General features: G+C 47.3%; 1 protein-coding gene across 4 annotated transcripts in view; it reads left to right on the forward strand.

Annotated features, from left to right (window-relative positions):
* Positions 1–4,903: 4,903 nt before the first annotated feature.
* Rab11fip3 (RAB11 family interacting protein 3) overlaps positions 4,904–21,746 on the forward strand; it is an 83,661-nt gene continuing 66,818 nt past the window's right edge. For 2 of the 4 annotated variants that reach the window (XM_076578116.1, XM_076578117.1), the window contains exon 1: positions 4,905–6,678. In XM_076578116.1, the coding sequence (XP_076434231.1) occupies positions 5,047–6,678 (1,632 nt within the window). In that variant the 5' untranslated portion in view covers positions 4,905–5,046. Of the gene's footprint in view, positions 6,679–21,746 lie in introns of all 4 variants that reach the window. The other 2 variants (XM_076578115.1, XM_076578114.1) reach the window with 2 other exon arrangements.

Below are 21,746 nucleotides of genomic sequence, written 5' to 3' on the forward strand. Positions count from 1 at the left end.
AGTGAGCACTTTACCTACTGAGCCAATGCCATCAGCCTGTGATACCATAGCTTAAAAGCCAAAAAACCAACCAGCACCCACATGAGAATTTATGGAAGGTGATGTATGTTAATTTGATTATATGTAATAATCATTTTCCTGTGGAAATAAAAAATATTGTACGATTAAAATATAGACAAGTCTAGCAAGGTGGCACACATTTTTTTTTTTTTTTTTTTTTTTTTTTTTGGTTTTTTGAGACAGGGTTTCTCTGTGTAGCTTTGCGCCTTTCCTGGAGCTCACTTGGTAGCCCAGGCTGGCCTTGAACTCACAGAGATCCGCCTGGCTCTGCCTCCCGAGTGCTGGGATTAAAGGCGTGCGCCACCACCGCCCGGCTTCACACATTTATAATCTTAGTACTAGGGAAGTGGAGACAGGATGATCAGGGGTGCAAGAAACATCTACAAAGTGAGTCTGCTGTCCTATTTCTAGGGGGAAGAAAGACAGAGATAATCAAGAATTAATTTAAGTGGCTGGAGAAAAATCAATTTCAGTGATTGAGGGCAGTAAGCTATGTGGCTAACCTGGGTTTGGTTCTCAGCACCCAAATGGCAGCTTACAACCTTTGTGACTCCGATTTCAAGGGATCCAATGCCCTCTTCTGGCCTCCACAGACACCAGGCATGCATATGGGGCACCTACACATATGCAGGCAAAATATTCCTACATTTAAAATAATCTTTAAGGGCTTGAGAGGTGGCTCAGTGGTTAAGAGCACTGACTGCTCTTCCAGAGGTCCTGAGTTCAATTCCCAGCAACCACATGGTGGCTCACAACCATCTCTAATGAGATCTGGTGCCATCTTCTGGCCTGCAGGGACACATGCAGGCAGAATACTATATATATATTTATATATCTATATTTATAAAAGTAAATCTTTTTAAAAAATAAATAAAAAAAATAATCTTTAAAAGTTAATTTAAAGCCTGCCAGATTTTTCCCCAAATGGTAGAATTCTAAAATTGTACAGACTCTTTGTCAAACACTCTGGTAGATTCTTTAAATATGAACTGTACGGAGAGAGGGGCTGGAGCGTGCACTGCTTTTGCAGAGGACTTGAGTTCAGTTCCCAGCACCCACACAAGGAGCTCACAGCTGCTTGTAACTGCAGCTCTAAGGTGATCTGATGTCTCTGGTCTTTGTAAGCATCTGCACTCACATGCACATAGTCCCAAACACACACACACACACACACACACACACACACACACACACACACACACGTAGTTAAAAATAATAAAAGTAAGATTTAAAAATATGTGCAGACTACATGACCCAGTCATCCTGCTACTATCCCTGGGATAAGTAAAATTTGTGTCCATCCTGGGTGTTCCTCTGCAGCGAGTTCCTGGTTTGGAATGGCAGTCAGTGTGACTGGAGTTTTTAGAGCAAAACCTTTGACTCGGGCAGCCCCAAAGGTCTTGTCCACCCTTGCAGATATGCCAATTAAAGATGAATAGCAGTGAAAAGGGCAGAAAGGAGGAGATTTATTTGATCTGGCCACCATGGAAAGAATAGAGGAAGAGGTCCAGTAACCGCAAGTCCACCTTCCTGCTATTGACATTAGGTGTAAGAAGAGGATGAGTGGAGCAAGGATGAATTCAGCAGACCTTGTCAGGGTGTGGTCTGATCATATCTCAGTTCTGGTTCTGCAAGGTGGTCATGCTCTCATCACTTGAGGGGAGCCATCTAGTTCTCATGTGGCGACTGCCTCTGCTCTGGGGTGTGGCCTCACCATGCAGGGGTAGAACAATGGCTTACCTTTCTGTCTCCAATCTTGCCTGTATGAGTGAGGAGTCAATGCCTTTTTCAGCAAAAGTGGCTGCTGCTCCTTCTCTTTTTCTCCTCCTCTTCCTCCTCCTCCTCCTTTTTTTGTTTGTTTCTAGCCTGAGATTGATGTGAACCTTCAGTCCCATGTGTTTGTGGAGGTCATCAGAAATTAACATCTTCAAAGTGTCTAACATTGCCGTGCGGTGGTGGTGGTGGTGGTGGTGGTGGTGGTGGTGGTGGTGGTGCACACCTTTAATCTCAGCACTCCTGAGGCAGAGGCAGGTGGATCTCGGTGAGTTCGAGGCCAGTCTGGTCTACAAAGTGAGATCTAGGACAGCCAGGACTACACAGAGAAAACCTGTCTCACAAGTGTCTAGTGTCTTCCTCAATCTCTCTCCACCCTATTCTGTGTGTATGTGTACATGTATGTGTGCATGTGTGTGGTATATGCACACATGTGGACAGGTGTCTCTGTGTGTGTGTGGAGGCCAGAAGGTGTCAGGTATCTTCTCTATTACTTTCCATCTTGATTCTTTGAGGCAGGATATCTTTTTTTAAGGTTTATTTATTTATTATGTATACAGTGTTCTGCCTGCATGTATCCCTACAGGCCCAAAGAGGGTACCAGATCTCATTACAGATGGTTTCCAGCCACCATGTGGTTGCTGGGAATTGAACTCAGGACCTTTGGAAGAACAGCCAGTGCTCTTAACCTCTAAGCCATCTCTCCAGCTCGAGGCAGGATATCTTGATGAACTTAGTGCTGTAGTTTTTCAACTAGGCTGACAGCCCCCAACCCCAGTGATCCTCCTGTCTCTACACTTTTGAGGGCTGGGGTTACAGGATGGACGATACCTTACTTTAACATGTGTGCTGGGATCTGAACTTGGTCTTTATGCTTTGCACAGCAGTTGCTCTTAACTACTGAGCCATTTCTCCTGTCTTATTTTTGTTTAATTAAAACATTTGTTTAATTAATATTAAAGCATTTTTATTTCATGTGTATGAGTGTTTGCCTGCTTACATATCTGTGTACCACATGTATGCCTGGTGTCAGAGTAGGCCAATAGAGAGAATCCAATTCCCTGGAACTGGAGTTACACACAGTTGTGAGCTGCCATGTGGGTGCTAGGAACTGAAGTCCTGGGTCCCCAGGAAGAGAAGACAGTGTTCTTAACCACTGAGCCATCTCTCCAGCCCTCCACCTTGCTTTTTGAGACAGTGTTTTACTTGGAGCTCACCATTCAGTTAGGTTCGCTGGTTAGCCTGTCATAGAGATCCTCCTGTACCTGCCTTCAGTGCTGAAATTGCAGGTACACGCTCAGCTTTTTAGATGGGTGCTGGGATCTGAACTCAGGCCCTCATAATTTCAGGGCAGTCGCTTTACTGTCTGTGCCGTCTTCCTGGCCTCCACTTGCTGCTTTTAAAGAGTCCCTTCACGGCCGGGCGGTGGTGGCACACGCCTTTAATCCCAGCACTCGGGAGGCAGAGCCAGGCGGATCTCTGTGGGTTTGAGGCCAGCCTGGGCTGCCAAGCGAGTTCCAGGAAAGGCGCAAAGCTACACAGAGAAACCCTGTCTCGAAAAACCAAAAAAAAAAAAAAAAGAGTCCCTTCACTTGGTCTGAGCAGGAAGGTGCACATTCTCCATGCAGTGGCTCTGTTTGGACACATAAGCCATGGAAGCCATAAATATTTTTGTTAGCATTGGCACACAACAGAAACACCTGCTCCTCAGAAAGCCAGCCTTGGGCCTGACTGAGAACACCAAAGGACAGATGGATCCTTACCATGGCATCCCTAAATAGAAAGGCTGACACTCACTGGAACTGCCTCTGAGAATGTAAGCTGGCCAAAGGCAATTTGCAGTCCTTACATTAGAGGTAAGTGACTTTATTCTTTGAATGCATTTTCCTTACAAAAGCATACCGTTCTTACAAGAAAATGAGACTATTTGGAGAGGGGACCATATCACATTCCTTTTCCCAAAGCCAGCTCTGCACAAAGCCTCCTATCATGTGCTGGGAATTTTGCCATGCCGGGTGACTCAGTAGATTGGATGGCTGTACACCTGGAAACAGAGTTCAGTTTTTAGCTTTTGCCAAAACTGCTTATGAAACCATATTTATCTATGGTGACCACAAATGTAAAAACTGGTTCATACTTTCCCCTTGTTCTTGCCTGGATGCACCTCATCTGATCTCAACTGGTCTAGTCTACTGCTCTGCACCCTTGACTGTGACCCTCTGATGACAAGGGCATTGGTTGGCAAACTGGCGATCAACACTGGATATCAAATTTAAAAACCCGTGCAAGAGCAGGTGGGATCAGTCTGTAATCCAAGGCAGGAGGATCAGGAGTTCAGGCGTAGCTTGAGCTGCGTGATTTATTTTTAAAGACACCAAACAACAAATCAAAGAAGAAACAAAATCTTTGCTTCTGCACTTCACAGTGCGCTCCTGTGAAGAATGCGTGAGCCCCTCAGATCCTAGCCTTGTTTGGAGTGACTTTGGGCAATTCCTCACCTGCCGCGGCGTCAGAGCGCTTCTCTGCATCTATGTAGTAGCCCGCCCATTAGTATTCTGGTCTAAGCTAGCAGCTTGTGAAGGAGTCCCACGGGAAAGACTAGCGGCTTCTCTCGGTTATGGGCATGTTCGGTTTCCTGTTCAGCAGTAGTTTCCCAAAGCCTATCCTCATGCGCCTCTCCCGCGACATCACGCTTCGCTCGCCACACCCGCGCAAATCATACCGAGCTGCTGAACGGGGGAGATCACCGTCACCCCTAAACTGCGTCCGCGTCGAACCCGCCTTTATAGCAACTCATGGGGGCGTGGTCAGGCTACAGGACGTGCTGACGTCACGCGCGACGGAGGGCGGGCCGGCGCCGGCGTCCCTCACTGGGTCCCTAAGCTCTGGTGCTCAGGCTTCATCCTCCTCCGCTGCCCCGCCGGTGCCTGTCTCCCACCGCCCGCTCCCCGCCGCCGGGTCCTCACATCGTCCGGGCCGCGCCGCCGACATGGGCCCGCGCCAGCCTCGCTGCGGGGCCGGGAGCCGCTAAGGCGCGGTGTGAAGATGGGCGAGGGCGGAGCAGGGCCCGAGCGCCAGCCCCAGCAGCCCGGGCGCCCCGCGCGCGCCCGCCCGCGTCGCCGCGGGGATGCCCGCGCCCGCCGCCGCGCCCTGAGCGCCTTTGTCTGCCTCCAGCGCCGTTCGCATCATCCCTAGTTTAGCCGGCGCCGTATCATGGAGCTGAGCCAGCCGATCTCCCTGTCCGACCACGACGAGCCGGCGTCTGGGCCCCAGCGCGGGGTCAAGGGGCTGGTGGGGCCCGACGCTCCTCGCGGCTGGTCAGATGAGCCCGAGGAACACGCCCAGCTTCAACGGTGGCCAGAGGGACCCAACCCGCCAATCTGCTGGCCCGAAGAGGTAGAGGAGCCTGACGCTCCTAGCCGCTGGGTCAAAGAGCCCAGCGCCCCTCGCTGCTGGTCCCAGGAGCCCGACGTATCCTGCCACTTGGCCAAGGAGCCGGAGGAACCTGACGCCCCTCGCTGCTGGTCCCAGGAGCCCGACGTATCCTACCACTTGGCCAAGGAGCCGGAGGAACCTGACGCCCCTCGCTGCTGGTCCCAGGAGCCCGACGTATCCTGCCACTTGGCCAAGGAGCTGGAGGAACCTGACGCCCCTCGCTGCTGGTCCCAGGAGCCCGACGTATCCTGCCACTTGGCCAAGGGGCTGGAGGAACCCGACGTATCCTGCCACTTGGCCAAGGGGCTGGAGGAACCCGACGTATCCTACCACTTGGCCAGGGGGCTGGAGGAACCCGACGCCCCTCGCTACTGGCCCCAGGAGCCCGACGTACCGTGCCTCTTGGCCAAAGAGTGGGAGGAATCCGACGCCCCTCGCTGCTGGCCTCAGGAGCCAGACGCATCCTGCCACTTGGCCAAGGATCTGGAAGAACCCGAAGCCCCTCACTGCTGGCCCCAGGAGCCAGACGCAAAGTGCCACTTGGCCAAGGAGCTGGAAGAACCCGACTCCCCTCGCTGCTGGCCCCAGGAGCCCGACGTACGGTGTCTCTTGGCCAAAGAGTGGGAGGAATCCGACTCACCGAGCCTCTTGGCAGAGGAACTGGAAGAGCCTGACGCCCTTCACTGCTGGCCCCGGGAGCCCGACGCGCCGTGCTTCTTTACCGAGGAACTGGAAAAGCCTGACGCCCCTCACTGCTGTTCCCAGGAGGCGAACACCGGGTGCTTCTTGGCCAAGGAGCCAGAGGAGTCTGACGCCCCTCACCTGTGGCCGGGGGAGCTCGACGTACCGTGCCTCTTGGTCAAGGAACCGGAGGAGCCCGATGCCCCTCGCTGCTGGCCCGAGGAGCTGAAGGAGCCCGATGCACCCAGCGCACCGTGTTTCTGGGGCAATGAACCAGAGGAGCCTGACGCATCTCGCTGTTGGTCTGAGGAGCCCCCGGTGCTGTGCCTCTGGCCAGAGGAGCAGAATGCAACGGGCTGCTGGCAGGAGGAGCCCGATGCACCCTGCTTCTGGCCGGAGGACCGAGAGGAACCCAAAGTTCCGTGTCTCCAGTTCAAAGAGCCAGAGAAGCCCAAAGTCCCTTGCAGCTGGCCGGAGGAACTGGAAGGCTGCTGCCCTACGCTGGGCCTACCCCTAGAGCCTTTAGCCTCCGAGGGCGAACTGCTGCAGGCATGTCCCGGGCCACCCTCGGACCCAGGCCCGGCGTTGTCGCTGTCCAGCGAGCCTGGGACAGCCCAGGAGGAGGGTGCGCGCCTCAGGACGGTGTTCGACGCCCTGGACAGTGATGGGGATGGGTTCGTCCGCATCGAGGATTTCATCCAGTTCGCCACTGTCTACGGGGCGGAGCAGGTAACAAACTAACTATGGTTCTGGCCCGGAGAGGTGTTTCCGATTTCTGTTTAGGGTCGTTTTCCGGAATCCCTTCTTCCCTCTTAGAGGAAGGTATACCCACGAGTCAAGTGTCCCCTCCTCTAGCGTTCCACTTGCTACTTATTCCCTAGATCCGGGAGTGGGAAACCCTCTTCAGGGCCTCGCTTCTGCCACCCATGTTTAGGACATCAGAGGCCAGACTTGTAGATGTCTCTTGAGCAGAGTTAGTTTACTTTATGTGTTTCCCATTTGTTGTACTAGGTTTTGTTTGAGAGACAGTGCAATTAGAGGCTAGAAGGACCTAGGAATTAAAAATGGCTGGAGATGTAGATCAGTGGAAAAAGCATTTGCTTCATGCTCGTGGCCTGGAGCTCAGTCCTTTGTATCACATGAAGGATTTCTGCTCTACAATAAAACAGCACAACCAGTAAGCACAAAATAAATCTTAAGCTGGGCATGATGGTGCATGCTTGTAGTCCCAGCATTTGGGAGGCTGAGACAGGATTGCTGCAGGTTCAAGACCAGCTTAGTCTACATAGTGAGCTCAAGACCAACTTGGGCTACAGAGTGAGACCCAGTGTGTTTCAACACACACACACACACACGCACACGCACACGCACACGCACGCATGCACACAGTAGAGTACACAAGAGTTCTGCATCATGATCAAGAAAAGGAAGGGAAGGAGCCCAGGAGTTTCATGGCAGGCCCCAGATCTAGCAGAGCCATCAGGGCCCCCACGCTTACAGGGCAGGTGAGATGGATTGAAAGATAACAGAGGCACAATTCACGTGCAAGGGTCCCACACGTCTACTGCCAGCCCCTGGGGAAGCCGGCTCCGAGGCCAAGTCCTTGTCCCCTTCAGCACTTAATTGTTTGGGCTGAAGATGCCAGCAGGGCTGTCTGCTCTGCCTGTAACCCAGCAGACGTCAGCTAGGTTATGTGTTCCTCTTTATTTATTGGTTGGAAGTCTCTGAAAAGACATCAACTAGGTTACAGGTCCCCCTTGGTTTGCTTACTTCCTGGTTGGAAGTCTCAAGGATTTTCATCTGTTCATTTTCATGCTATTCCTTCTTCACACATGCAAACATTTGTTAAGTGGGTGTTCAAGTACATTTGCATGTTTGAGCTTAACGGGCTTTAAGAAAGGGGATAAAAATAAGCTGGGTGTGGTGGCACACACATCTGTAGTCCTTGCTTCCAGCACTCAGGAGACTGAGGCAGGAGGATGTCTAAATCGAGGTCAACCTGGATAGTAGCAAGACTGTCTCCAAAAACCAAGGGGAAAAAAGAGCAAATTGATATATTTCTCTTAGTCATGATGTTAAAACCTCTCTATTTGTAACATCCGAAGTGCAGATGGAAAGAACTGGGCCCTGGTTAACTCAGGGCCCTCTACTAAGCTGACACCTGGGGCCAGCCAGCTTCCGGGAGGCTTTTTACCATGAGCCCTCTTGCTGGCCTCTATCCATAGAGCTTAGTTCTTGTAGTCCGTTCCTCGTTCCTGGCCCGGAGAGGTCTTTCCAGTGCTTGGCAGTTGTTTACTGCGGTGTGTCTTCCCTTTAACTTACGCTTGCCTCTAGATCCAGTCCTACTGAGTAGGCTGTGCCAGGCCGGAGCCGCATTGGCCCTTTAGCATGACTTGGCTCTGCTATCATGTGTTTACCATATCATTGCTCTAGTCCTCTGGGGTGGTAATTAGACAAGCAGGGTTTCACCCTTATTTTACAGGTAGAAAGCTAGAAGCTGGGAAAGTCTGAGGAGCTTCCCTAGGCCTCACTGCTTGCTGGAACGGTATCGGAGAGTTTCTTATTTTAGCTCTTAACCCATAGATGACTGTAGATATAATGGCTCAGAGTATTTCTACCAAATTTCAGTTCAGTGAATTGCATAAAATTCTCTTTGAGAAATGTCTTTGGTCATCACTTCCCCAACTTGATTACTTTGGGGAAAACTTGGCGACACCTCTTGCCCCTCGCCTTAACCCTCCTCCTCAAAGGGCCTCCCCATGTAATTCTGGCTGCCCTGGAACTCGCTGTGTAGACCAGCCTGACCTCAAACTCCTAGAGGCCCACCTGCCTCTGCTGGGATCAAAGGCGTGCGCCACCAATCCCACATTCTTGAGCACAGACTAGAAATGGGTCAGAATTCTTTGCTCTGACAGCTCCTGATGGAATTTGCAGTTTGGGAAGCCCTGATGGCCAAGGATTTGTTGGCATAGAGAGTGGAGGGAAATCTCCTAGGTCCTTTTCTTTTTTTAGCAGCTCAGGAGGAAGAGATGTTGTGTTGACTTAGCCTCCTGGGGTTGTGGAGGGGACTTCTTGGCTTTCTGTGAGTGGTCTTACTGTTTGGAGCAGATAACACACAAAGGAAAGCAAGTTAATCTTTATGTTGGTAGCCCTCATGACTCAGACATACATTATAGAGGAGCAAAGACAGGAATATTAACCACTAGTGCAGAAGTGTAGAGAAAAGCGAAGCATTCCCACAATCTATGTATTTTGAAATTTTTAAGATGAAAAAAACCTTGAATATCCACAGTAGAGAGAGCTGGTGAGTGCTGTCTCTAGAGCTCTCTCTCATGTCCCAGGAGTTTCAGGATTCAACTCATCCTTCCACTTCCTTTTAAAAGATTTTATAACTTATTTATGTGTCTGTGTGAGACATACATGCAGGTGTCTGCGAAGCTGGAGTTACAGGAGGCTGTGAGCCACCGAGTCTCTGGAAAAGCAGCAAGGCCTTAATCCCTGAGCGTCTCTCCACCCGGACACTTTTCTCTTCTTTTCTTTCTTTCTCTGGTTTGGTTTTTTTGAAACAGGGTTTCTCTGTGTAGTTTTGGTGCCTGTCCTGGATCTCTCTTTGTAGACCAAGCTGGCCTCAAACTCACAGAGATCAGCTTGGCTCTGCCTCCCAAGTGCTGAGATTAAAGGTATGTGCCACCACCTCCTGGCCCCTCTACTTTTTCAAGCAGATTCCTGATGCTTTGTAGGCTTTATCTGTAAATGATTCTGTATTTATCTAAAAAATAAGGATTTTTGTTTGTTTGGTTGGTTGTTTTTTGTGAGACAGGATCTTACTCTGTAGCCTTGACTGGCCTGGAATTCACAGAGATTTATCTGTCGCTGCTTCTCAGGTGCTGGGATTAAGGCACTTGCTTCCATGCCTAACCTAAGCTAAGGGTTTTTTCTTTCCTACATTTTTTTTGGGTGTGAAGGTCAGAGGACAACTTTCAGGAGTTTGGTCATCTCCTTTCTGTGTTGTTAGGCTTGGCAGGAAACACCTTGACCTACCCAACTATCTCACTACCCGATTTCTATTTTTTAAATTTAATTTGTTTTGAGTCAGGGTCTCAGTGGTGAGGAGGGTGACCTTGAGCTCCTAAACCATCTGCCTCCATCTCCCAAGTGCTGGGATCACAGGTGTGAGCCACTGCAGTGGGTTCCAGTGTCTTTTCTGTAATCTGTTTATGTAGGTAGTGTTTTCAATTATTAAGCAGGTTGTCTGAATTTTTAATAGGAGCACTCGCATTTATAATAGAGATGGCTGTCATGTCCTTCTCTGTCATGGTGTGTGTGGCTCTGGTTACCTCACCTGGTGGCAGATCAGGTGTGTTGTAATACCATCCAGAGTCATTCACAGGAGTCTGACGGGGGAAGGAGGAAGGAGGGGCATGGTAGAATGTCAAGCTTCATCTTTTTTTTTCTTTTCTTTTTTTCCTTTTCCTTTCTTCTTTTTATTTTAGGGTCTCAGGTATCCTAGACTCACCTTCAGCTGGCTTTGTAGTGGAAGATAATCTTGAACTTCTGATCCTCCTGCCTCCTCCATCTCCTGAGTGCTGGGATTGTAGGTGTGTGCCATCACACCTAGTTTTATGGGGTGCGTGCTGGGTGTTGAACCCAAGGCTTCTGAATTGTGAGAAGGGATTGGCCCCTGTTTTTTCTTTTTTTTTTCTCTCTTTTTTTGTTGTTGTGTTGTTTTTTGTTTGTTTGTTTGTTTGTTTGTTTGTTTTTTCGAGACAGGGTTTCTCTGTGTAGCTTTGCACCTTTTCTGGAACTCACTCTGTAGCCCAGGCTGGCCTCAAACTCACAGAGATCTTCCTGGCTCTGCTTTCGAGTGCTGGGATTAAAGGCACGGGCCACCACCGCCTGGCTTTTTCTTTTGGTTTTTTTTTTTTTTTTTGGTTTTTCGAGACAGGGTTTCTCTGTGTAGCTTTGCGCCTTTTCCTAGAACTCACTTGGTAGCCCAGGCTGGCATCGAACTCACAGAGATCCGCCTGTCTCTGCCTCCCGAGTGCTGGGATTAAAGGCGTGCGCCACCACCGCCCGGCCCTTCTTTTGGTTTTTAAGACAAAGTTTCTTTGGGTAGCCTTGGCTATCCTGGAACTAACTCAGTAGACCAGGCTGCCTCGAACTCAAGAGAGATCGAGTGCTGGGATTAAAGGGATGCACCACCACCACCACCTCCCGGCTCTCAGCATTTAGCTTTTAACAGCCACTGCTCCTTTCCAGCAAACACTGCTGTTGGAGCCATGAGTGCTCTGATTTTGGAAGGCACGGTCTGTCCTCCATAGCACTCTGATGGAGATGCAGAAGTGAACGTATTTCTGTCGTGTCCTCTGCTCCTTGTTCTGCACTGTTGTCAGTGGGCAGTCGGAAGTTCTTAGGGATGTTTGACACTATGATTTACTGCTCCCCTGTTCTTTCTGGTCTCCGTCCTAGCCTTGGATTTAAGTGTCTAGTGTAGGCATGAAATGGGCATGTGTGGCCACACTTGGCACACACTTTTAATCCTATCATTTAGTGGGCAGAGGCAGGTAGGTCTCTGAGTTTGAGGCCAGCTTGTTCTACATAGCATGTTCTAGGTCAGCTAGGGCTACGCAGTGAGATCCTGTCCTACAAGGAAAGAAAAAAAGAAAATGGGCATGTGTGAGAGTGACTGTGTGTGTGTGTGTGTGTGTGTGTGTGTGTGTGTGTGTGTGTGTGAGTGCTTGAGGGAATGTGTACCCCTGGGTCTGTGTTGACTGAATTACTAAAATCAGATAAAGTTCCTGTTTGTTCTTGGATAAAAGATAGCTTTGTTAGCATCTAAAAAAAGAACTGTTGTATTCCAAAAGTAACACATGCTTATTATTAAACAAAGCACAGGCAAACAGTGGTGTAAAATACAAGGGCATGGTGATACAGAACTTTAATCTCAGGACTCAGGAGGCAGAGGCGAGTAGGTCTTTGTGAGTTGAGGGCCAAACTGATCTATACAGTGAGTTACATCCCAGCAAGGGTTACACAGTATAAATAAATAAAATAAAAATAAAAACTTCAGGGTGGTGGTGGTGGTGGTGGCACACACTTTTAATCCCAGCACTCGGGAGGCAGAGGCAGATGGATCTCTTGAGTTTGAGGCCAGCCTGGTCTACCGAGCAAGTTCCAGGACAGCCAGTGTAGCCAGAGCTATCCAGAGAATTCCCACCTCAAAATAAATAAATAAATGAAAATTAAACAACAAAATAAAAATTATTAGGGTCTAGAGAGATGGTTCACTGGTTGAGCACATGTACCAGTCTTGCTGAGGACCCAGAGTTGGTTCCCAGTACCTGAACTGAGTGGCCCACAGCTGCTCATAACTCAGTTCAAGGAGCTGCAGTGTCTCTGGCTTCCACAGGTACTAGAACTCATATGCACACACCCACACCAGACACGTAATTAAAACAATAAATATAAGTCTTTAAAGTAAGTAATACAGAAGCCGGGGTGGTGGCTTTTTGCTGTACTACCAACATTAGGGAGACTAAGGCAGGAAGCCTGATGTGAGTTCAAGGCCAACTTTAGTTAGAGTGAGGCCGTTTCAGTGCCCACCAAAGAGAGAGACTCCAAATATAACAGTGTGTGACCAGTATCCTCTATCCTGAGAAGATTATTGCATATTAGCACATTTCCCGTCTAAATTTTTTTAAATTAAAATTTATTCTATTTTTGGAGTTGTGAGACAGTATCTCCCTGTGAATTGCTGGTCTTGAACTCATGATTCTCCTGTCTCCCTCCTGAGTGTTAGGAGTATAGACCTGCGTTACCATGTCAATTTTTCCTTTTTTTGAAACTGAAGGTTTCTGATGTCTGGTGTGTGTGTGTGTGTGTGTGTGTGTGTGTGTGTGTGTGTGTGTGTGTTTAAATTTTGTTATTTTATGCTTATGGGTATTTTGAACTCCTGAGCCCCCTGCCTTTGCCTCCCAACATGTATCATATGATATAATATATATAATCCACATATATATGCTCTAATAATCACAGGATGTGCCCACATGCCTTGCCATCACATTTCATTTTGCTGAAATAGGTATCTGTAGATAACTCAGAAAACTAGCTTTGTGCTCAGTCTCCTGGCTTATTCTCCTACATAGAGGCCTATGACACCTCTCCAGGCTTGTAAAGATGTGAAATCCTTCACTACTGTAAGTCATTGACCTAATAAGTCGAACATTGTTCCTATGGGAAATTTGTAACTGTTGTTTAGGTTACATTAAACGGCCTGCCAGTAAACTGATTACTCAAACTTTTTAAAGTTAAATGGAATTTTAATTTTACTAGCTGATTCAGCACCAATAAAAGTGAGCAAAGGTCCTCTTGATTAGAAAGATTAACATTTTCTCTGAAAGAAAACCAGTCCACAAGATCATCTTTCTCTCTCTCTGGCGATGGTGGCAGGAGGCAGAGGCAGGCGGATCTCTGTGAGTACGAGGCCAGCCTGGTCTACAGAGTAAGATCCAGGACAGTCGGGGCTACACAGAGGAACCCTGTCTCGAAAAACCAAAAAGATCATCTTTCTCACTTAAGTTCAGGTTGCAGGAGAGAGAACAGAGAATGCCTGGCCTCCTGCTTCTCCTCAGCGCAAGCTCTCACTGTGCAGCCCAGGCTGCGTGCGGTTACCACCTCCTACTTCAGCCTCCCAAGTGCTGGCATTCTAGCTTGGGCCACAGTGTTTGGCTTCTCAATGCGTTCTTGGTGCTCATGGGCCCATTGGGTCTGGTCCTGATGATGCCAGTGGAGGACCTTCAGATCTCCTGTGTGTTAGTTGACTTGGCAGCTGGGGTGGAACTCAGGATCCCACATGTGCCAAAGAAGTGTTCTTACCATGGAGCTCCATCCTCTGCCAGGATTCCCAGGATTCCCAAGCTGTCCCCAGCCTGTTGTCATTGTGACACAATCTTCTCATCCACAGAATTCACTTCCAGAACCATGCAGTCCAGTTAACAAACAACCCCCCCAAATAAAAACAAAAAACCTACCTCAGCATGTTTAGCATAATTTTACAGTTGCGTTGGCTGCATTCATAGTTATTCCGAGGCTCACACAGCTCGTGGGTTGGACTGTCTACAGGTCGGACTGTCTTCAGAAGGCAGGAAGGCGCCTTTGTCCAATGTATTTGCCTTTTGTTTTTGGAAAAAAATTTTTTTTAAGATTTATATTATTTTCAGTTGTGTGTGTGTATAAATCTGTGTGTAGTTATATGCATGTGAGTGCTAATGCCCAAGACCAGAGGCATAGGGTACCCCTGGAGTGAGTTATAGGCTGTTAAGAGCCACCTGACATTGGTGCTGGGAATCAAACTCTGGTCCACTGTAAGAACAGTCAACACCCCCTGCCCCCAAGACAGGGTTTCTCTGTGTAACCCTGCCTGTCCTGGAACTCACTCTGTAGCCCAGGCTGGCCTCGAACTCACAGAGATCCGCCTGCCTCTGCCTCCCGAGTGCTGGGATTAAAGGCGTGTACCACCACCTCCTGTCTCTCCCCTGCCACCCCCTCGCCCTCAGTTAACACTCTTGATCACTGAACCATCTCTCCACTTCTACCACCCCTTTTAAGATTTGCTTTATTTAAAAAAACCCTGTTTGTATATTTCTTGCCCATAGAAGTCAGAGGGGTCAAATTCCCTTGGGCTGGAGTTGTGAATGGTTATGAGCAACCTGACATGGATGGGAACTGAACTCAGGTCCTTTGCAAGAGCAGTACAATCTCTTAATCACTGAGCTCTCTCTCCAGACCCCATGGCATATTTTGTCTGTGTGTTTGTGTATTTTCACCAGTGCTGGAAAAAAAAATGGCTAGTTTTGTTTATCGTAGGAGAAATGCAAATTAAAATCTTTTTGAGGGCTGAGGAGATGGCTTGGTGATTAAGAGCACCATCTTCTCTTCCAGAGGACCTAGGTTCAATTCCCAGCAACCCTGTGACAGCTCACAACTGTCTGTAACTGTAGATCGGGGGATCAGATGTCCTCTTTTGGTCTCTTTGAACACTAGGCACACAAGTGGCACATAGACATATGTGCAGGCAAAACACTTAAAAGATAAACAAAAGTTTAAAAAGAAGGTAAGGAGAGATGGTTGGTGGTTTGGAGCACTGGCTGCTCTTCATGGTGGCTCACCACCATCTTTAACTCTAGTTCAGGGGATCTGATGCCTTCTTCTGGCCTCCAGAGGCACTAGGTAAGCTGGTGGTACACAGACAGACATGCAGGCAAAACACCAATACACATAAAAATAAATAAATACACAGAAATAGCCGGGTGATAGTGGTGCACGTCATTAATCCCAGCACTCAGGAGGCAGAGGCAGGTGGATCTCTGTGAGTTCGAGGCCAGCCTGGGCTACAGAGTGAGTTCCAGGAAAGGCGCAAAGCTACACAGAAAAACCCTGTCTCAAAAAACAAAATAAAACAAAAAACCTTGAGATACCATTTTTCATCTATTATGTTATCAAAAGTTTAAATCTTGGCTGTAACAGTGGCTGGACCATTATTAAGAGTTCTTGTTGCTCTTCCAGAGGACTTGCTGATGTTGTCAGGTCAGTCCACAACTACCTGTAACTCCAACTCCAGGGAATCACATACCCTTTTCTGCCTCCACATGTATTGTACTCATGCACACATACCCTCCCATATGCACATAATTACCATAATTATCTTTAAAAATGTAGATGTTGCACACATCCTCTTGCTGCAGCCCTGTGGAAGCTGCACCTCTACTCTACGTTGCTGGTGAGAATGTCAGGTGGTACAGGCCCACTGAGAGAACCTGGCAGTATCCTGCATCCATTCTGCAACCCAGCATTGCCATGTCTATTGTATTACCCTGAGGGTGAGCTTCCACAGCTTTAAATCTGCTATGAGATAAAGGGAAAAAATAAAATCTGAGAATCCACCTACCCAGCAGAGAGCTCTGCAGCTGCAGACACTAACAGAATTCTTGTGAACCGATAGAGAGGTAGTTTGTTTAATTATTTTTGGAGGCAGGGTTTCATCTAGCCCAGTTGGTCTCAAACTTGTTACGTAGTTGAGGATGACCTTGAACCTGCCTGCCTCTACTTCCTGGGTGCTGGTATTACAGGCATGTATTGATGTTGCCGGAATCCTAAAATGGTCTTATAATAAAAAACCCAGAGCCAGATATCGGGGTAAATGCTGAAAGATCAGAGAGACAAAGGAACAGGCCACTGCTACATCTCACATAGCCAACTTCATGAATCCTCTGACTTAATGCCTCTTGAGTCCTCAGCCAAAAGGGTTCCTCAGCTGGAAAAGCTCCAGCCCAAAAAGCCTTTAGTTCCTGTCTTCTTACACCTTATATACTTTCCTCTGCCCTGCCATATTACTTCCTTCCTAGTGCTGGGATTAAAGGTATGTGCCACCACTGCCTGGCTCTGTTTCTCTGTTAGACTGAGTCAATCTCATGTAGTCCAGGGTGGCTTTGAACTCACAGAAATCCAGATGGTTCTCTGCCTCCTGAGTGCTAGGATTCAAGGTGTGTGCCACCACTGCCTGGCATCTATGTTTAATCTAGTGGCTTATTCTGGTCTCTGATCTTCAGGCAAAATTTAGGGTACACAATAAATCACCACATTTCCCCTTTTTTGTCTAAAATAATAAAAGAAGGTTATAACTAATAAGAAAAACTATATACAGTGAGTACAATAAGTATATACAATATACACAGTCCTTTTTTTCTTTCAAATGTAAATCTATTTTCAGATAATACAGAGAGCTGGCTCCCAAGGTAACTACCCAGGTAGCAGACCACTTTTTATCTTATTCTATGCTTTGGCTATTCTTAGTGGTTGTCGGAGCAGCACCAAGTGCCAACAGGGTATCATTTACTTGTACCTCTGAGGTGCCTCACATTCTTTTCACACTCTCTCAGTACTGCCATGGTCCCAGAGAGGCTACTTAGGGTGGGAGGCATCCAGCTTGGGGTGAGACTAGCTGCACTGCACGCCAAGGAGAGTCATTTGCTGTATGATTGACACCCTAATTTGCAAGCTGTGCTATGGAGAGATCTCTGTTTTACGTTTTCTGTGCCATGTATGTGACTGGTTAGCAAACTAAGAGCTAGTTGAGTTTAACTGTGATAACAAGAAGCTTTTGTACCTATTAGAAGGTTCTATAACATAGAACCTCAGCCAGAGCCCACAGTGGGCTGAGAGTGTCTATACAGCACTTAACTATGACCAGGTGGATTGTGAATGCCGACTGCCATTTTTCTGAGTGGAGGCTAGGCCAGCCTCAGGGTAAAAGGGTCCAGTAGATGCTGCTCTTTGAGCGAAAGAAGAAAGGACAGATTGAAAATAGAAACATCAACTTCCTGGTCCTTACTAAGTGGAAATAGTTCTTCACTCGTGGATAAACTTTTCTTCTGTTCTGTCGTCTGCCTTGTGTTCTTTTCCTCTCACCCTTCCCTTCTCCCCCTCCTTGCTTCTTCTTTCACACAAGTTTGCTGTGCAGTTCAGACTGGCTGGCTCTGAGCTCACTATGTAGCCGAGGCTGGGCTTGAACTCACTGTCCTGTCTCTGTCTCCTGGGTGATGCCATTATATGCGTGTGCCATCATGTCTGGCTCACTGCTTTTGTTTTTCCCTCTTGCCCCACTGTGGAGCTGGAGACCTTGAACTCAGGGTTGTGTATATTCTGCAGTGCCCTCTTCTTATCCTCAGCTCTCCCATTGACCCCGCATATGGATCTTTGTGAATCACGTCTTTGTTGTGGAATATTTGTACACTGTGTGAAGATGTATTGCTGTGATTGGTGTAATAAAAACCTGAACGGCCAATTGGCAGGAGGTATAGGCAGGACTCCCGGGCAGTGAGAGAGAGAAACGGGGAGGAGGAGTCTAGGTGTGTGGATTTCAGTAGCAATTACACACACACACAGTCTTCCATGAACAATGTCTAGTCCATAAACATTTGACAAATTCAGAGTAAGCACTCCATTATTATTTTGGTGAGTCTTATGTGTACCTAATTCACTTTCTATCCTAACTTGTATTACCAATTGAAAACTATCTTTTGATGACTTTCAAACTTACACACTTTACATGTCTTTAGTGAGTTTCTTTTCTGAATTTGTTAACTATAGGAAAACTATAACTACCTAGTCTTCAACTCCCTCAGAGACTCAAGAAGGAAATAATATTTACTGAGTAAACAGGAAGTGCAAATAAATGACTTCTGAAAAATGTGAGAAATTACAGAAACAACTGGCTGCCTGGACAGTCACCCAAGGTTCCTCTGTGATGTTGGGGCATCCATCTTCGGCCTACAGGCCTAGCATAGCTGACAGACTCATCTGTGAAGCAGGATTTTCTGAAGGGCCTTCCTACCTTCTCTTGGCAAAGTTTGGCATTCCTTTTTTTTGTGCCCTGCTTGTCCATTTGGACAGCATACTGTCACAGTCAAGGCAAGGACATTTTCCTGCCCAGTGGCTAACTTGCCACAAACAAAGTAAACTCCATAATGAGTTTCTTTGATGCCCATCATGTTCTCTGAAGTAGATGGATGCTGCCAGGGGCAGACATGTCTCATTGTCATAAAAAAAAAAAAAAATCTGTGTTATTAAAACATCTTAAATATGCCATATTCTGTAGATCTCTGAAGTGTTTGAAGATGACCTGTTTATCTAAAACATATCTGTTTGACCTTAAAAACATACCTAATATGACTACAAGTTCAGTTGTAATAACTATTAACTTTCATTTCTTTATATCCTAATCAGTTGGTAATAATAACTCCCAAGGACTAGCAATTTGTGTTACATCGTTAAATGAACTGTATGGGTACAATACCTTTAACAAGATTAGAAGTGTATGTATAGTATGTTCTAAGAAAATTAATCACAAATTTGTGTCAATATATGAAATTTGTATACAATATACAAAAATTCAACCCAATGTAAAATATTTAAAACTAGTAGTTGCTTTTTAAAAGTAGATTCAATAATCAACCTTTTTATCTTATCCATATTCTCCCCTTTTTTTCAGAGTAGATTCAATACTCTACCTTTTATCATATCATATCCATATTCTGGTGCATTGCCTGTGCCACTTTACATGGTGCCGAGGCTCAGACCTAGGGCTTCCTCCATGCTAGGCAAAGTGCTCTACCAACTGAGCTATATACTCAGTCCCGGAAGGTGATTTCTAGGATCTCCTGGTGGAGAAGGAAATATGAGTTGATGTGTGATCATAAGGACTGGGTCCTATAGGAGTCTTCTTGTAGGAGGTACCCAGAGCAGGCAAATTGTAGCACACAGTGGGAGAGCTTGCCAGGGGTTCCTGGAGGGGTTTGAGGTAAGGGTGGGGCGGTTTAATGGGGATAGAGTTCAAGTGGGGAAGGTGGGTGTGAGCGGTGCTTTTGTAGAGCACACCAGACTGGTTCAGTTCTTAGTACAAACACCCCTGATGTTAGCACACATGGCTTTAGAGCTTTTTTCTTTTTCTGAAAGAGAAGCAGGGTCACAGATAGCCCAGGCTGGCCTCAGATTTACTCCGTAGCTGAGAATAGCCTTGGACTTTTGATTCTCTTGCTTCTACTTTCCATACCTGGTTTATGTGGAGCTGGGGAAGCAAACCCAGGACCTTGTGTGTGTTAGGCAAGCTCTCTACCAACTGAGCTACATCCCTGACCCTGTAAACGGCACTTTGTAAACAAGTTAGTGAAAGAATGCTGTTTCACATTTTTATATGAGCTGGGCAGATGGTGGTGGTGCACACCTTTAATCCCAGCACTTGGGAAGCAGAGGCAGGCAGATCTCTGAGTTGGAGACCAGCCTGGTCTACAAAGTAAGTTCTAGGACAGCCAGGGTTACACAGAGAGACCCTGTCTCAAAAACAAAAAACAAAACAAAACAAAAAAACAAAAACAAACAAAAAAGAGAGAGAGAGAAAGAAAAAGAAAAAAGAACAAGGGCTGGCAGTTTTCTGATTGTGTGGGCATATAGTGCCATGTAGCTTTTGGAAACCTGTACTTCACAGGCATGCACACGAGCAGGAAGAAAGCAAAGAATCCGAATAGCCTGCGATTCTGATTTTACAGCACTACACCTTCCCATCCCACCCCCGCTCCTCTCCCCTCCCCCCCCCACTCCACCCCACCCTATCCCACCCCATCCTGGCCAGCCCCCACAACACCAGGGGCACTGGAGGGAACTGCTGTCTTGCCCTGCTGGAGTGTTGGCTTTGGCTTTTGTGTGTGTCACAGTCCACACAGGGATCCCATTGGGACTGCTGGGTCACGTGGGGTGAGACTTGGCCGGCCTAAGCAGGCAGCTCCTCCCCATGCTGCTGTGTCTTCTTGGGCTAGCTTTGAACTACCTGTGCAATGCTTTCAACACAGTCGCTCTCTGCAGGTCCTTCCACCATGTCCTGTTTTAACAGTTTCCCCTCCCCCATTGTATTTATTCCAATGTCCACAGGTAGAGAACCCTTCTGTTAGCCCCTCAAAGCCTCAGGTCTGAAGTGGTGCCCTCTGTCCTCACTGTCCATAGACCCACAGTCCAGACCTCAGGTCCTCGGACATGCCCATTTGTCCTGATGGATTCTGGCCTGGGCTTGCCACTTTTCCCTCCCTCCCTCCCTCCCTTCCTTCTTTTCTTTTTCCTTTCTTTCTTTCTTTTTTTTTTTCTTTTTGGAGACAAGGTTTCTCTGTGTAGCACTGGCTGTTCTGGAACTCATTCTGTAGACCAGGCTGGCCTCAAACTCACAAGAGATCCGCCTGCCTCTGCCTCCGAAGCTCTGGAATTAAAGGTGTGCACCATCACTGCCTGGCTCTTTTTTTGTTTTTTAGTTTTTTTTTTTTTTGTTGTTGTTTTTTTTTTTTTGGTTTTTCAAGACAGGGTTTCTCTGTGTAGCTTTGCGCCTCTCCTGGAACTCACTTGGTAGCCCAGGCTGGCCTTGAACTCACAGAGATCCGCCTGGCTCTGCCTCCCAAGTTCTGGGATTAAAGGCTTGCACCACCACCGCCCGGCTGTTTTTTAGTTTTAAATTACAATTTAATTGTCATGTCGGCGGTATACGGCACATGGCAGTGAAGAGCACTTGTTGCTCTTGCAGAGGACTCTAATTCTGCACTCATGTCGGACAGTTCACAACCACCTATATCTCAGGGTCCAGGGGATTTGATTCCCTTTTCTGGCCTCTGGCCACCTACACACACACACACACACACACACACACACACACACACACACACACACAAACACACACACACACACACACACACAAACACACACACACACACACACACACACACACACACACACACACACACACGCATAATTTAAAATAATTTGTAAAAAGAGCCTAAGTCCTGTGGGGGTTATATAGTGAGACTCCTGTCTGAAAATAAAATAAAGTTCAATGACAGCCAAATGGGATCATGAGTTAGTCTAGGATTACAAAACCTAGCTTGATATATGTGAAATGGTAAGATGAAAAATATTCACATGAACACAAATATAAAATGAGAATAGATCTCACCACTGGCTTGAGACTAGAAAAGGCTGGGGGAGTCTGCTTTCCTGCTTAGCTACTTTTCAATGTCTAACCAACTGGATCCAGTGGGGAAAATCACACATTCCTGTAACCATTGGGACAGAGATGCATGGCATGTAGAGAATGTGCTCAGAAGAACTTGAATGAGGTAACCTAACAACCTTCTGAAAAGTCCACTGGCAAAGATCCAGAGAACCCCAGCATTCTGGAAGATGAAGAGGAATGGGCAGATGGGCTC

The sequence above is a fragment of the Peromyscus maniculatus genome, chromosome 8 (assembly GCF_049852395.1).
Source record: "Peromyscus maniculatus bairdii isolate BWxNUB_F1_BW_parent chromosome 8, HU_Pman_BW_mat_3.1, whole genome shotgun sequence".
NCBI classification, from domain to species: domain Eukaryota; kingdom Metazoa; phylum Chordata; class Mammalia; order Rodentia; family Cricetidae; genus Peromyscus; species Peromyscus maniculatus.